Source organism: Mercurialis annua, linkage group LG1-X (genome assembly GCF_937616625.2).
Source record: "Mercurialis annua linkage group LG1-X, ddMerAnnu1.2, whole genome shotgun sequence".
NCBI classification, from domain to species: Eukaryota; Viridiplantae; Streptophyta; class Magnoliopsida; order Malpighiales; family Euphorbiaceae; genus Mercurialis; species Mercurialis annua.
In genome coordinates, this window is record NC_065570.1 from 32,639,052 (window position 1) to 32,654,051 (window position 15,000).

At 28.2% G+C, this 15,000-nt stretch overlaps 2 protein-coding genes and 1 pseudogene across 2 annotated transcripts; 1 reads left to right on the forward strand and 2 right to left on the reverse strand.

Annotated features, from left to right (window-relative positions):
• Window positions 1-2,190: 2,190 nt before the first annotated feature.
• On the forward strand, window positions 2,191-3,369 carry LOC126664731 (cytochrome c biogenesis protein CcsA-like). The gene is given in 3 exon segments (XM_050357259.2): window positions 2,191-2,620; window positions 2,623-2,741; window positions 2,744-3,369. Coding segments are annotated over 3 exon segments (969 nt in total). The 3' UTR covers window positions 3,164-3,369.
• A 2,862-nt stretch (window positions 3,370-6,231) lies between these two features.
• Window positions 6,232-10,222, reverse strand: LOC126677664 (uncharacterized; annotated as a pseudogene).
• Window positions 10,223-10,847: 625 nt separating this feature from the next.
• On the reverse strand, window positions 10,848-12,172 carry LOC126677589 (protein TIC 214-like). Its single transcript, XM_050372318.2, has one exon. The coding sequence runs from the start codon at window positions 12,049-12,051 to the stop codon at window positions 10,930-10,932; it is 1,122 nt and encodes a 373-aa protein (XP_050228275.1). The 5' UTR covers window positions 12,052-12,172; the 3' UTR covers window positions 10,848-10,929.
• Window positions 12,173-15,000: the final 2,828 nt, after the last annotated feature.

The following is a 15,000-nucleotide window of genomic DNA, read 5'->3' on the forward strand; positions in this document are numbered from 1 at the left end:
ATATAATTATAATTAATTAAATAATCTAATTAATAAATAATATAATTAATTTAATAATAATATAATTAATTTAATTCTAATTAATAAATAATATAATTAATTTAATAATAATATAATTAATTTAATAATAATATAATTAATTTAATATAATTAATTGATTCTGATTCATCGTCTCTTATCTCTTTTTAAATCTTATATCTTTTTAAATAACCCACAATAACAAAAACTTCAATCGAATTTTTTATTCTTAATTATTCTGAATTTTCAAAACTACTTTACATATTAAATATTTAAATTTAAATTCAAAAGTTAAAATTGGCCAAATCAAAATACTAGTGAAAAAAACTTATTCAAAAAAAAATGAATTATATTAATTAATAATAATTAATTATTAAATTAATTGCATAATTACAAGTTTATATATGCATTGAGAAAGGATAAATAATTCTAACAATTACAATTATAAGATATAAGAAAAATGGTTTTTTTGGATAGAAATAATTAAAAGATAGAAATAAAAAAAAGATTTTACCGGATCAAAATAATTATTTATTTGAGTTCTGTTATTTAGAATTATTAACTAGTACATTTTGGAACGGATTTATTGCCTTTCATTATGTTTGTACAAAAAACTATCATATTTGAAACTTTTCCTTTGCCTAAGATAAAAGCAAAGAATTGCTCATTTTTTCCTTTTTTTAACAAATTAAATGAAGTTAAAGTTTTTTTTATTAGGATAAAAAAATGAGAGTCCTAAACTTGATTACTGTATTTATTTCATGTATATATGAAATATAATGAAAAAAGACAGAAATATAAATAAAATAAATGGATAGACTTCTTTTTTGAAAAGAGTCTAATTGAGAAACTAAATCCATAGCTAATGAATAGTAAGGAACGATTTTGTTTTGAACAATAAATGTCTTTCACATCCAACTATAACAATAAAAAATTTCTTTATTATGGCAGTTCCAAAAAAGCGCACTTCTAGATCAAAAAACCATATTCGAAAAAATGTTTGGAAAAAAAAGGGATATTGGGCAGTATTGAAAGCTTTTTCATTAGCGAAATCTCTTTCTACAGGTAATTCAAAAAGTTTTTCTGTGCAACAAAAAAAATAAAAAGAAAAGGTCGGGATAATTTGATTTGACTTGACATGAGAAAAGATGTAATTTCATTTAGTGTTTATAATTTCTAATAATTTCTGTTTATTGTTTATAATTTCTAAAAAATTTGAATCTAATTTTCTAATAGAAATCTAATTTTCTAATAGAAATAAAAAATATATATATAAGATATATATGTAAGATATATATAAAGATATATATATAAGAATAAAAATATATATATAATAAAAAAATAGAATAAAGAATTTCTTTTTTTATGTTTTGATATGAAATTGTAGCCCTTTTGTTTTTTAATATGTAGAAAAAAAACTCTTTTTTCTACTGAATTTGAAAAATAATACTTTTTTACAAAAAAAAAAAAAAAGACACAAAGTTTTGTCTTTCTTTTTATTGTTAGGATATTTGATCATTTTCGGATGGGGATTATTATTTTCATTTTATTTTCCCCATCGACCCATTTGTTACAACATAATCATAATATGAAACATTCATAAGTTTTATCTTTTTTCTACTATTTGAAGGAGGAACTCTAAGATCTTTAGTCAAAAAAATTGACCCTTACGAAAATGGATTAAGTTTCAAATTTTGAACTTGAAATCTAATTAATAAAAAAAGCACTTTTCCTCTTTAGAAAAAATGTGTCAATTTGAAATGATCTACTTTATGCTTACGCTTGCAATTAGAATGGATCAAGTTATATATTAAATTTGAAATTATATAAGCATTTTTTTATTATTAACTGAATTTTACTTCATTAATTTTAATTTTTTTTAAAATATTGCATTAAGTTGATTTCTTCAAGCTCGACGATTAAATAAAAAGAGATTATTATGATTTCGAGCAAGCCGCTATGGTGAAATCGGTAGACACGCTGCTCTTAGGAAGCAGTGCTAGAGCATCTCGGTTCGAGTCCGAGTAGCGGCACAACATCCTGTAATTTTCAACTTTCAAAAGAATATACTAAATCCTATAAAGAATTCAATTCTTAATTTCTAATTAAAGAACGCTCCTGCTTTTTTCTTTTTTGATTGAATTTTTGGATTTAATTTAATTTAAATTTTTTATGATATTTTCAACTTTAGAACATATATTAACTCATATATCTTTTTCAGTCGTGTCACTTGTAATTACAATTCATTTGATAACTTTAGTAGTTGATGAATTCGTCGAATTATATGATTCGTCAGAAAAAGGCATGATAACTTCTTTTTTCTGTATAACAGGATTATTAGTTACTCGCTGGATTTTTTTGGGGCATTTACCATTAAGTGATTTATATGAATCATTAATCTTTCTTTCATGGGCTTTTTCCATTATTCATATGATTCCGTATTTTAAAAAACATAAAAATTATTTAAGCGCAATAACCGCCCCAAGCACATTTTTAACCCAAGGGTTTGCTACTTCAGGTCTTTTAATTAACACGCATCAATCCAAAATATTAGTGCCCGCTCTTCAATCCCAGTGGTTAATGATGCACGTAAGTATGATTATACTGGCTATGCAGCTCTTTTGTGTGGATCATTATTATCAGTAGCATTTCTAGTAATCACATTTGGAAAAATCATAAGAATCCTTGATATTGATAAAACCAATAATTTATTAAATGATTCATTTTCTTTAGTGAGATACAATATATGGCGGAAAGGGAGAGTCCTTTAAGAAATATTTCTTTTCTTTCTTCTAAGAATTATTACATATTTCAATTGATTCAACAATTAGATGATTGGGGTTCTCGTATTATAAGTATAGGGTTTATCTTTTTAACCATAGGTATTCTTTCAGGAGCAGTCTGGGCTAATGAAGCATGGGGGTCATATTGGAATTGGGATCCCAAGGAAACTTGGGCATTTATTACGTGGACCATATTTGCAATTTATTTGCATACCCGAACAAATAAAAATTTGGAGGGTTTAAATTCCGCAATTGTCGCTGCTATGGGTTTTCTTATAATTTGGATATGCTATTTTGGAGTTAATTTATTAGGAATAGGCCTGCATAGTTATGGTTCGTTTACATTAACAATTAATATATAATTGAATTGAAGAAAGGGTCTAACGAATGCAACTTTATAGGACAGCAAAGCATATATACAAGAAGCTTCAGGTAAGCCGTTGAGAACTTTTTGAATCAAGTAATCTAATGGTTCAAAAAGTTCTCACACATCCCAAAAATTAAGTTACAATTCCGTTTTTTTTACTTTAATTTAAGAGACGAAAAAAGAGAAAGAAGTTTTTATCCTTAACGATTTTAAATTTTTTTAAATCCTGGGATTTTTTTGAGTTTTTTTTTAGAAAAACTATCTATAAAAATAATTAGATAGAAGAGCTTCGACCCTGTCAAATGATAATGAGAAAAGGAAATCCGGATAAATGCCAATACCTATTACAGGAAGAAGGATGGAGATCGAACCAAATAACTCCCTATGTCCAGAATCAGAAAAATAAGAGTTTGGAGCATTAAACAGCTTGTATCCATAAAACATCTGGCGTAACATAGATAATAAATAAATAGGAGTTAATATCATTCCAACTGCCATTCCAAAAGTAATTATGATTTTTGATATTAAAAGATATTTTTGACCAGTAATTATTCCAAAAAATACTGCCAATTCCGCAAAAAAACCGCTCATGCCCCGTAATGCAAGAGAAGCTAGCAATAAGATACTAAATGTCGTGAATATTTTTGGCATTAAGGGAAATAATAAGAGAACGCATAAGTTATTAAAAGGAGTTCTAAAATACATATAGATAAAGTATACCACTTAATTACCTTATTTCCTCTATGGGGTAAAAAGAAAATTAAGGAACCTGCGGATATCGGGAAAACTACAAATATTGTTAACCAAGGAAAAGAGTTCGTGGTAAAGGCAAGATACACTTGGACTAGAAAAACCCGTGCTCGAAAACATAAATATATATATATATATATATATTGTATTATTTGTATTATTTATATATATATATTATATAATATATATATATATATATATATATATATATATATATATATTATTGTATTTTTTTCGAGTACGGATTTTTGTCGGTAAACAAAAAAGCAAATGCATTCAAGTGGATTTTTCTGAAAAGTATCAATAAGCTAGACCCATGCTTCGGGTTGTTTCATGCCATAAATAAACTCGAACACTCAAGAAATCTGTTGGACAAGCGGATTCACATCTCTTACAACCGACACAGTCTTCTGTTCTTGGAGCAGAAGCGATTTGCTTAGATTTACACCCATCCCAAGGTATCATTTCAAATACATCGGTGGGGCATGCTTGGACACATTGAGTACACCCTATACATGTATCATAAATCTTTACTGAATGCGACATTGGATTTTTAATTTTTTTAACGTCATAAAATTTCAATCTAGTAAATTTCTAAATGAGTCATCATATATTTAGACACCAGATGAATCAATGATTTATCAGAATTTTTCTATTGAATTCTGGATTGACTCGTGAGATAGAGCCGAGATACTTTAATTTCGCATGTTTTCACAAACATGATCGGATAAGTTACGTATCAATCAATCGAATTAATGAATATGAAAATGAAATTATATTCTAAATGATTAATCCTACTTATTCTACAAATTTGATTGATTGATACGGGTTGATTTTCTATTACGATAAATTGACGAAACAATAGCTAGTCCGATAGCTGCTTCAGCGGCTGCGATAGCTATAACAAAAATTGAAAAAATAATTCCTTTTAATTGGCGACTATCAAAAAAATCAGAAAATGTTACAAAATTCATATTAACTGAATTTAGTATAAGTTCAAGGCACATAAGGGCTCTAACCATATTTCTACTTGTGATCAATCCATAGATACCGATAGAAACTAAATAGGCACTCAAAACAAGTACATGTTCGAGAATCATTGACTAACTCCTTATCAATTTTGATTTATTTCAATATGAAAACAATTCAACATCAACAGATTGGATTGACTAGAATAAAAATATTCCAAGTACAGAATAAAGAAATAGATAGATAATAAATCAAATATAAAGATTATTATCTTTAATTTAAATAGTAATAATTTAAATATTAAATAGAATAGAATTGAAAGTATTAAATAGAATAGAATTGAAAGAAAATAAATGTGATAACATAGAACAAATAGATGGGGGTTACTAATTCTAAAGATTTATTACTGCCGAGCCACATCAATCGCACCTATCAAAGCAACTAAAAGAATTATGGAAATGAATTCAAATAGAATAAAAAAATCTGTTGATAAATGAATTCCAATTTGTTGACCATTACTTATTAAATCTTGTTCTATAATCTGATTTTTTTTTGTAGTCCAAATAATCCCATACCATGACGTATCTGGAATAATAGTAATTATTGAAACAAAAATAGTTGTACAAACTAAGGAAGTAACTCAGTTTCCAACAATAAAAAGATTAAAATCTTTGTAATATTCTGAACCATTCATGAACATCACGACAAATAGAATTAAAATATTTATGGCTCCCACATAAATAAGGAGCTATGCAGCAGCTACAAAATGAGAATTTGATAAAATATAGAATAAAGATATACAAACAAGAACCAATCCCAACGAAAAGGCAGAAAAAATTGGGTTGGTAAGTAATACCACCCCCAGACCTCCTAATATAAGACCTAATCCCAGAAAAAATAAAAGAAAATCGTGTATTAGTCCAGGTAAATCCATTGCACGTAAAATAAAAGATAAAAAAATTGAATTGTTTTTTCATGACCTTATTGACCTGACCAGGAAAAACTTATTTATAATTTATAATTATAATAGACCCTAAACCCTAGGGGGTGTAAATTACTCTAGGTACAGCTACTGTACGAATCTCATTCTTTCGTGAAAAAGGCATTCGAAATGAAATTAAAAAAATTATGGAAAAAAATTATGGATAAAATTACGCATATGCATATATTAATATATTAATAAATTTTCACAAAAAAATTAACCGCCATGCAATTTTGACCAATTAATCAAGTCAATAGCTGGAATTTTGAATTCTTTTATTTATTGACCAATAAAAAAGAAAGAAATCCTTTATGTATCTTTTTAGATCAAAATACAATTTTAGTTTTCTAATTGTACTTTTTTTTTATCAAAGTGGTTTATCTATTTTTTTTTTTAGTTAAATTCAAAATTGTTCGAATTGTATAATCATCAACTACTGACATTGGTAAACGACCTAAAGCAATGTGATTAAAATTCAATTCGTGACGATCATAAGTGGAAAGTTCATATTCTTCAGTCATTGATAAACAATTTGTTGGACAATACTCAACACAGTTGCTGCAAAATATACAGATTCCGAAATCAATACTGGAATTAAGAAACCGTTTCTTTCGAATGTCAGTTTCCAATTTCCAATCAACAACAGGAAGATCTATAGGACATACCCGAACACATACTTCACAAGCAATGCATTTATCAAATTCAAAATGAATTCGACCGCGAAAACATTCTGATGTAATTAATTTTTCATAAGGATATTGAATAGTTACAGGTAAACGATTTGCATGGGATAAGGTAATCATGAAACTTTGACCAATATACCGTGCAGCTCGTATAGTTTGTTGACCATAATTCATGAACCCAGTTACCATGGGAAACATATTGTGAATATTTATGAATGATTTTATATTTGTTTTTTTCTCTTGTTTGAAATTAAAGAAAAGTCATGAATATAAAAAAATATTCCTTTTTTATTCTTTTATTTTAGAGTGAAAGGAGTTGGAAAGAGGTTGTTAATAAGAGATTCCCGAGAGAAATAGGTAAAAGAAATTTCTATCCAAGATTTAAAAGTTGGTCCATTCTTAGTCTAGGTAAAGTCCATCTTGTTGTGATAGGAATGAACAAGAACAAATAAGTTTTAACCAATGTAATAAAGATAGCATTTGTTGTTTCAAAGACTTCACCTATTTTATTTATTTCAAAAAGATCAGGAACGGATATATACGGAATAGATATATTCCAGCCGCCCAAGTAAAGAACTGTTACAAATAATGAAGAAACTAATAAATTTAGATAGGAAGCAATATAAAATAAACCAAATTTAATACCTGAATATTCGGTTTGATAACCCGCTACTAATTCTTCTTCTGCTTCTGGTAAATCAAAAGGCAATCTCTCACATTCCGCTAGAGAAGAAATAAAAAAAAATGATAAATCCTATAGGTTGACGCCACAAATTCCACCCCCAAAAACCCGATTTTGCTTGTGCCTCAACTATATCAACGGTACTTGAACTGTTAGATAATCATAGTCGGCAATAACATCACTGTTCTCGTCGCTATTACAGAACCGTACATGAGATTTTCACCTCATACGGCTCCCCAAGGCCATAAATAAATTTAAGGACCAGATCATATTATTTATTTTAATATATTTGTAGGATATATAGTATCAAAATAAAATAAACCTATCAGAATTCCAAAATTCAGGCAATGGAATTCTATCTGTTATAATACTAACAAAAAATTACTTCTGAATTCATCTTATCCTTTAATAGTTTCAATTTTTCTTTCTTGAGTCATAACTTAAAAAAATTTCAATAAAATACTCTTTATAATTTATTTATAATAATTTCTTTATAAAAATATTCTTTGTAAAAATTCTAAAAGATATTTCAACCTATTGTTTTCGATTACGAAAAAAAAAGATTGATTTTTTATTGTAATTAGATATTCGATTTTTTTTGTTCCTATTCTTCTTTCTGAAAAAAATAAAGAAAAAGGGGATTTAAAAAGGGGAAAGGATTATTTCGTTCCTGATAGTCATTTCTTTAATGCGTGGGCGGGAGCATACTCTGGATCGGAATCATGGGGAGTACTGCCTGATCATTTCTACCAACTTAAAGCCCCAATTAATATACTTTTAAATTTTGCCGAAATATCCTTTTAGATAAATAATTTAAAAAATCTCTATTACGAATCCTTTGTGTATCTTGGTGTTCCTAACCATCCACTCATTTTTGCTCAATCACCTGTTAGCATTATGGTAATACATAGAAAGGATAGTGAAAACTCTGATCTTTTGAGCCCGCTTCAAGCCAGGATGACTAATCAACCAATCTTGGGGAAAGTGGTCTTCTTTTCTTATGTTTATTTCTGTTTTACTCTATGTACATTGGAAATGAGTCTCCTTTTTTTACTGCAAATTGACAAGTTGTTTTCTTTCACTCATATAACTATCCAATTTAGTTCATTAACCCAAAGGATGAATAAAAAATGAAGATATCTATTCAATTGATTTTTCCTTCTTCCTAAAAATCAAAAAGAAAGGAATAGGAAAAAGTTTATGTTTCAACGAACCACACGTAGAGATATGGATAACACACAAAGAGTTAATGGTATTTCATAACTAATTGATTGAGCAGCAGCTCGTAGACCACCTAAAAAGGAATATTTATTATTTGATCCATACCCTGACATAAGAAGTCCAATGGGAGCAATACTTGAAATGGCAATCCATAAAAAAACACCAATATTTAGATCGGTTAAAACAAGGTGATATCCAAAAGGAATTACTGAATAGCTTAATAGAGTTGATATGACTGCTATGGATGGTCCCATACTGAATAAACGAGTATCCCCCCTAGAGGGAAAAAGATTCTCTTTAAAAAGTAGTTTTGTTCTATCCGCTAGAGCTTGAAGAACTCCTAAAGGACCGGCATATTCAGGTCCAATACGTTGTTGTATCCCTGTAGATATTTCTCTTTCTAACCATACAATTACTAGTATGCCTATTGTGATTCCCAATACAAGAGTCAAAATAGGGACAAACACCCATATAATTCCATAGAACTCGTTTAAGGATTCTAATCTAGAAAAAGAATGGCTAGCGTGTACTTCTGTTGTATCAATTATCATTTCAACGATCAACTTCTCCCATAATGATATCTATACTACCTAGTATTGTCATAATATCGGCCAATTTCATTCTTTTAACTAATTCGGGAAGAATTTGCAAATTGATAAAACCCGGCGGGCGAATTTTCCATCTCCAAGGAAAACTACTCCGATCCCCTATCAGAAAAATCCCCAATTCACCTTTTGGGGCTTCGACTCTCGCATAAAGTTCTTATTTCGGTAATTCAAAAGTAGGAGAGGTCTTTTTACTAATGAATCGATATTCGAAATCATTCCATTCCGGATCCCTTTCCAAACGTCGGGTTTCTAAATTCTCATAGGGCCCACTCGGAATTCCTTCCAGAGCCTGTTGAATAATTTTTATAGATTCCATCATTTCGCCAATTCGGACTAAATAACGAGCTAATGAATCTCCTTCTTTTTGCCACTGGACTTCCCAATCAATTTCGTCATAACACTCATAATGATCAACTTGACGAAGATCCCATTCTACTCCGGAAGCTCGTAGCATTGGTCCTGATAAACCCCAATTTATTGCCTGCTCTGCACCAACAACACCTACTCCCTCAACTCGTTCCAAAAAAATAGGATTTCGCGTAATAAGTTTTTGATATTCAGCAACTCCTGTTAAAAAATAATCGCAAAAATCCAAACATTTATCTATCCATCCATGAGGTAGATCGGCCGCTACCCCTCCGATATGAAAATAATTATGCATCATTCTCATACCAGTGGCAGCTTCGAATAAATCATATACTAATTTTCTCTCTCTAAAAATATAGAAGAAAGGGGTCTGTGCACCAATATCTGCCATAAAAGGACCAAGCCATAACATATGAGAAGCTATACGACTCAATTCCAACATAACTACTCTGATGTAACTAGCTCTTTCAGGCACTTGAATATTTCCTAATAGTTCTGGACCATTTACTGTTATTGCTTCTGTGAACATAGTAGCCAAATAATCCCATCGTGTTACATAGGGTAAATATTGTATAATTGTTCGATTTTCCGCAATTTTCTCCATCCCTCTGTGTAAATAACCTAATATTGGTTCACAGTCAATAACATCTTCACCGTCTAGAGTAACGATGAGTCGAAGGACACCATGCATTGAGGGGTGATGGGGACCCATATTGACTATCATAAGGTCTTTTCGTGTAGCTGATACATTCATAAGGATTTCCTCGCTCCATTTCATGAATTACTGAAAATAAAAAGAAGTTCATATTAAAATATAATAAATCAAATAATTCAAAAAAAAACTCTTCACGTTAACGAGTTTTTGATTCCCGAATATCCAATCGGCTAATTAATTCTTTATAACGTACTCTATTTCTCTTTGCTAAATAAGACAGCAGTCGTTGCCGTTTTCCTAGAATTTTTCGCAAACCTCTCTGAGATAAATAGTCTTTTCTATGTAATTGCAAATGTGAAGTAAGTTTTCGTATTTTATTGGTGAAACTTACTATTTGAAATTCAACCGATCCTTTGTTTTCGTCTTTTTCTTCTTGTGAAATAACCAAAATAAATGAATTTTTTACCATAAAAGAACTCATCCTTTTTTTAATTAAGATTAAGATGTTTTTATTTTTATTGATCAGTAATAATAAAAAAATGTATTGTATATTGTTATTGTATTAATAAATAAGAAATATTGTATTAATAAAAAATAAAAAGAATGCCAGTTCATTTTAATTTGCTATGCACAAAAATCTCTACTTTGTTAGTAATTCAAGTTACTAATTCCAAATTTTGTCAAATAAAATTGAAAATTTATCATTAATAAATCCAATTTTATTATTCGGTTATAGATATAAAAAGATGGTATATTTCTCGCTTACAAAAGAGAACAAAATTCTACAAATTCCATTGATTCATTTATAGATCAAATATGCTATGGGATATATATGAAAAACACCCTTAACAAAAATTCAACTGTGGATAGATACATATCCTTACCATATTGAACCGACTGGCATTATTAGTATCGAACCAATAACGATCCATACAAGCTAAATCTTCTAATCGAAAATTGGGCCAAAGAAAAAATTTGAATTTAATTAGTTTATTTTTCTCTCTAACAAAATCTTTACTTTTAGCAAAAACGGGACCACCATTTTTTATAGTATTAGCATTGCAAATTTCTGTATTTATATGAATATTGTTTTTATTTTTTAAATTCAAAGAAATTAGAATTCTTAATTCTCTACGGCGTTTCGGGGATAAAATATTTTCGGGAACAGCTAAATCATAATTATTTTTGTCTCTATTTCCAATTCGACTTTGATGCCTTTCAATAGAAATAGAATCCATTTTGTCTCTGTATTTTTGATTAATTTGTTGTTTGTTCTTATGAACTAATATGATACCTACAGTTTGATACAAACGAAATTGTCCATCATTTTTTATCGACAGACGGACAGGTTCGATAATCAATATTCCCTTTTTCATCAATTCTGTAAGAGTTAAATCTTTCTGAACCATTAGAATATTCAGACTTATTTCTTGCCTTTGAATAGAAGATAGAATAATTTTTCGTGGATTTGTCAGTCTAAGCAGGAGACAATAATATATTTTGATATTATTGATTATTTTTTGATTTAAAGAACCATTCCATCTTAATTGAAAACATAAATATCGTTTTAGGAAGAAATCCAGTTCGACTTCCGTATGACTTTTGTTTTGCTTTTTATGTTTATGTTTTTTCATACCTAAATCCATATAATCTTCTTCAATATCTTTTTCGTGATTGGCGAAAACAGATCCAAAGTCTACTTGGTCTTCGAATTCTTTTTCTTCTTGATTTCGATTCTTTAATTCAATAATTTTGTTTTCGTTTGATGTAGTAAAAAGATCGCCATTTTCTTTCTTGTTGCTTTTATTATTTTTACTAACATTTTCATGAAAATTAAAAAAAAGAAATTGGATTGGTATCGCCCACGGTTTTATCTTATATGTGTTGTAAAGTATCACAAATTTGTGAAAGAACAAAAGTGTAAAATTGGGTATCAGATCATTTTGTATTTCTTCATTCATTCCCATCCAATTTATATTAAAAAGGGGGGGGGGGTTGATTGGATGAATTCACTTCTTGATCTTGGTGAATTGAGATAAAAAAAAAGATTTTTTTTTATCAATTTTATTAATTATTTGATACTTAGTAGTCTTAGTATTTTTTCTATCTCCATTTCTGGTATCGATCCAGGATTCAATATCGACCTTATTTTTAAGACAAAAATTGAGAATTTTCCAATCAAAATATTTTCTATTTGGGCTTTTCTCTATATCAAAAATAGCATCTTCTGCTAAATAATTATTGATAGAAATATTTTCTAACATGTTGAAAAATTTACTTTTATTTGTGTTGTAATTATAAAAAATCTTTTGTTTATTATTTATTTGTAATGGTAATCCATAAATATATGAGCCCTTATTTATAGATTTATATGATAAAAGATTGAATCTATAGTGTTTTTTAAAATTATTTTTTTTATTTGGTAATGAGTCTGTCTCAAAATAATTTTTTTTTCGTAATGAATTAATTGGTCTTTTTCATATAAATGGAAATTCCATTTGTTAACTTTTTATTTTGAACCATAGGGTGTTGGTATTGATTGATTAGATTTCGCCATTTTTGTGGTATTAATCTAGACCATCTAATCAGAGATAAATCGTATTTATATTGATAATGATTCCTTAACCAGTTTTTCCATTGATTCATTACAGTTCGAACATTTTTTTCTTTTAATTTCAAATTAAAAAACCCTTGGACTCTAAAATAATCTTTTATTTCATTCTTTAGAAAAAGACCACGATATTGAAGAATAGATCTTAACTTATATAAGTTAATCGTTTTAATTTGTGATAATTTGTAAAATACATACGCTTGTGACAAGGAGGATATACCACAAAAAATCTGTGAATTATTATTAATATTAAGTGACTTTTTTCTATTTAAAATCGAAATAAAGTGAATTGTATTTTGATTTGTTTTTTCAATATCCATTTTTTTTGTGATTTTCTTCATTATTGTAAATGTATTTAGTAATAAATTTTTTCGTTGATTCCATAAAAAGCTGTGTATTGATCCTCGGAATATTAATGATACCTAAAAAGATATCTATGTATATCCTTTCAATCAAATTTTTTTTTAAAAAATGGAATTTATGTGCTAATCGCGTGTTTATTTTTTTTAATATCTGTGAAATATTTTTTGATGATTTGAATGGTTTAGCATTATAATTTTTTTTATTAGGATTAATTTTTATCTCTGAGGTTAGGATTTTTTTTTCTTTTTCTTTTGATATTTTTTTCATTTGATTTAGGATTATCTTTCTTCTAGCGGAAAGATCTTTTATTTTTTTTCTGTCAGTGAAAAATTTGTCCAAACCATAGATTGTACTGGGGTGGGCAATTTCCGACTCGTTTCATTATTATTATTGATTAGCGAATCTTTTTCTTTTTTAGTTGTATTTAATTCATATACTTCTTTAACTCCAGACAATTTAATCGATTTCTTTTATATTTTGAAATTTTTTATTATTTCTTTTCGAAATAAAATGTTTTCGATGGCCCAATTTTTTTTCTTTTAATAAATTTCTAAATAATTTTCTTATTTCTTCTAAAATTTTTAGAACTCGAAAACTTTTTTTTTTTCATTTTTATAATTTTGTTTTGAAGTTTTTTAAAGACGGGTTCAAAAAGTGAAAGCCGTTTTCGGGGAGAACCAAAAGATAGTTCAGTTTCCAGCCCCCAAACTGTTAAAAAACAAAAATCATTTTTTTGTGCTTTCTTTTTCATTGGATCTTTATTAGGGAATTTAATTTTAGATCTGTGCCAAAGTTTTAGACGAAAAGGAAATAGGATCTTTATTTGAATCCCATCTGTTAACCAGTTTTTTGGAAATTCTTTTTCTGATAATTGAACTCCATTATAGGTACATTTAACATGCATTTCTCTACCCCAATCCTTTAAATTCTCCGACCATTCGGGAATTTTTAAAAATAGTATACGAATGACATTTTTAGCTATTATTAATGAAGGTAATAGAATATATTTTCTAAGAATTGATTGGGTTATTAGATTACAACCTCTTATTACTTGAGCAAAAAGAATGCTATCCCAGGCTTCAGCTATTTCTATCCGAGCCCTTTCCTCTCTTTTGTTGTCGTCTCTTTTATCCTCGTCTTTTTTCTTACTTTCTTTTGTTTTTTTCTCTGTATAAGTAGAATCTGAAATTGCGAATTCTGCGTTTTTACGCATCCAATTTATAAACATTGTTTTTATTAATTCGGAAATGTCAAAAGAAAAAAAAAAGAGATTTGTTTATTCTGTCCAAAAAAAGGGGGGAATGTGCATTTGCTTGAAACAGTTCCCAAATAGCTATTTTGCGCCTTTGTGTTCGCATGGATCCCTTTATTATGTCTCGACGAAAGTCTGATTGTTGTGAATAACGGATCAAAGTAACTTCGTCTATTTGGTCAAAATCCGTTGTATCTTTGATATTATTATTATAATTATAAGTGGCTGTATTTTGTTGATTATCAGTAAAAATTACTACACGTTTGGCTTTTCGTGAACGAATTTCATGATCTTCTGCCATGTTTTCTTCATTTTCTCCCTCTTGTTGTTCCAAATCATCAATTAATTTGTATGACCAATGAGAAACTTGTTTATTTATTTCTTTTATTCCAGTAAAATAATTTATAATTCGTTTATTTTTTGAATTCCCTATAACTGGATCAAATACAAATTTTAGAATTTGTAAAAGTTCGAAATCCTTTTTCTTCTTCTTTATAATCCCTAAATAAAGGGAGTCCCTTAAAATTGAAACTTGATATTGATTTTCCATTAATTAAGTTTAAGAAATAAGCAATTTTTTGTTGAAAATGCTTTGCTATCCATTTTTGGTTCAAATTCTATATAATTATTAATAAGAAGAAGAAAATGCATTTTATTTATCCAAACTATATCTGTGGAATTTTTTCTGGA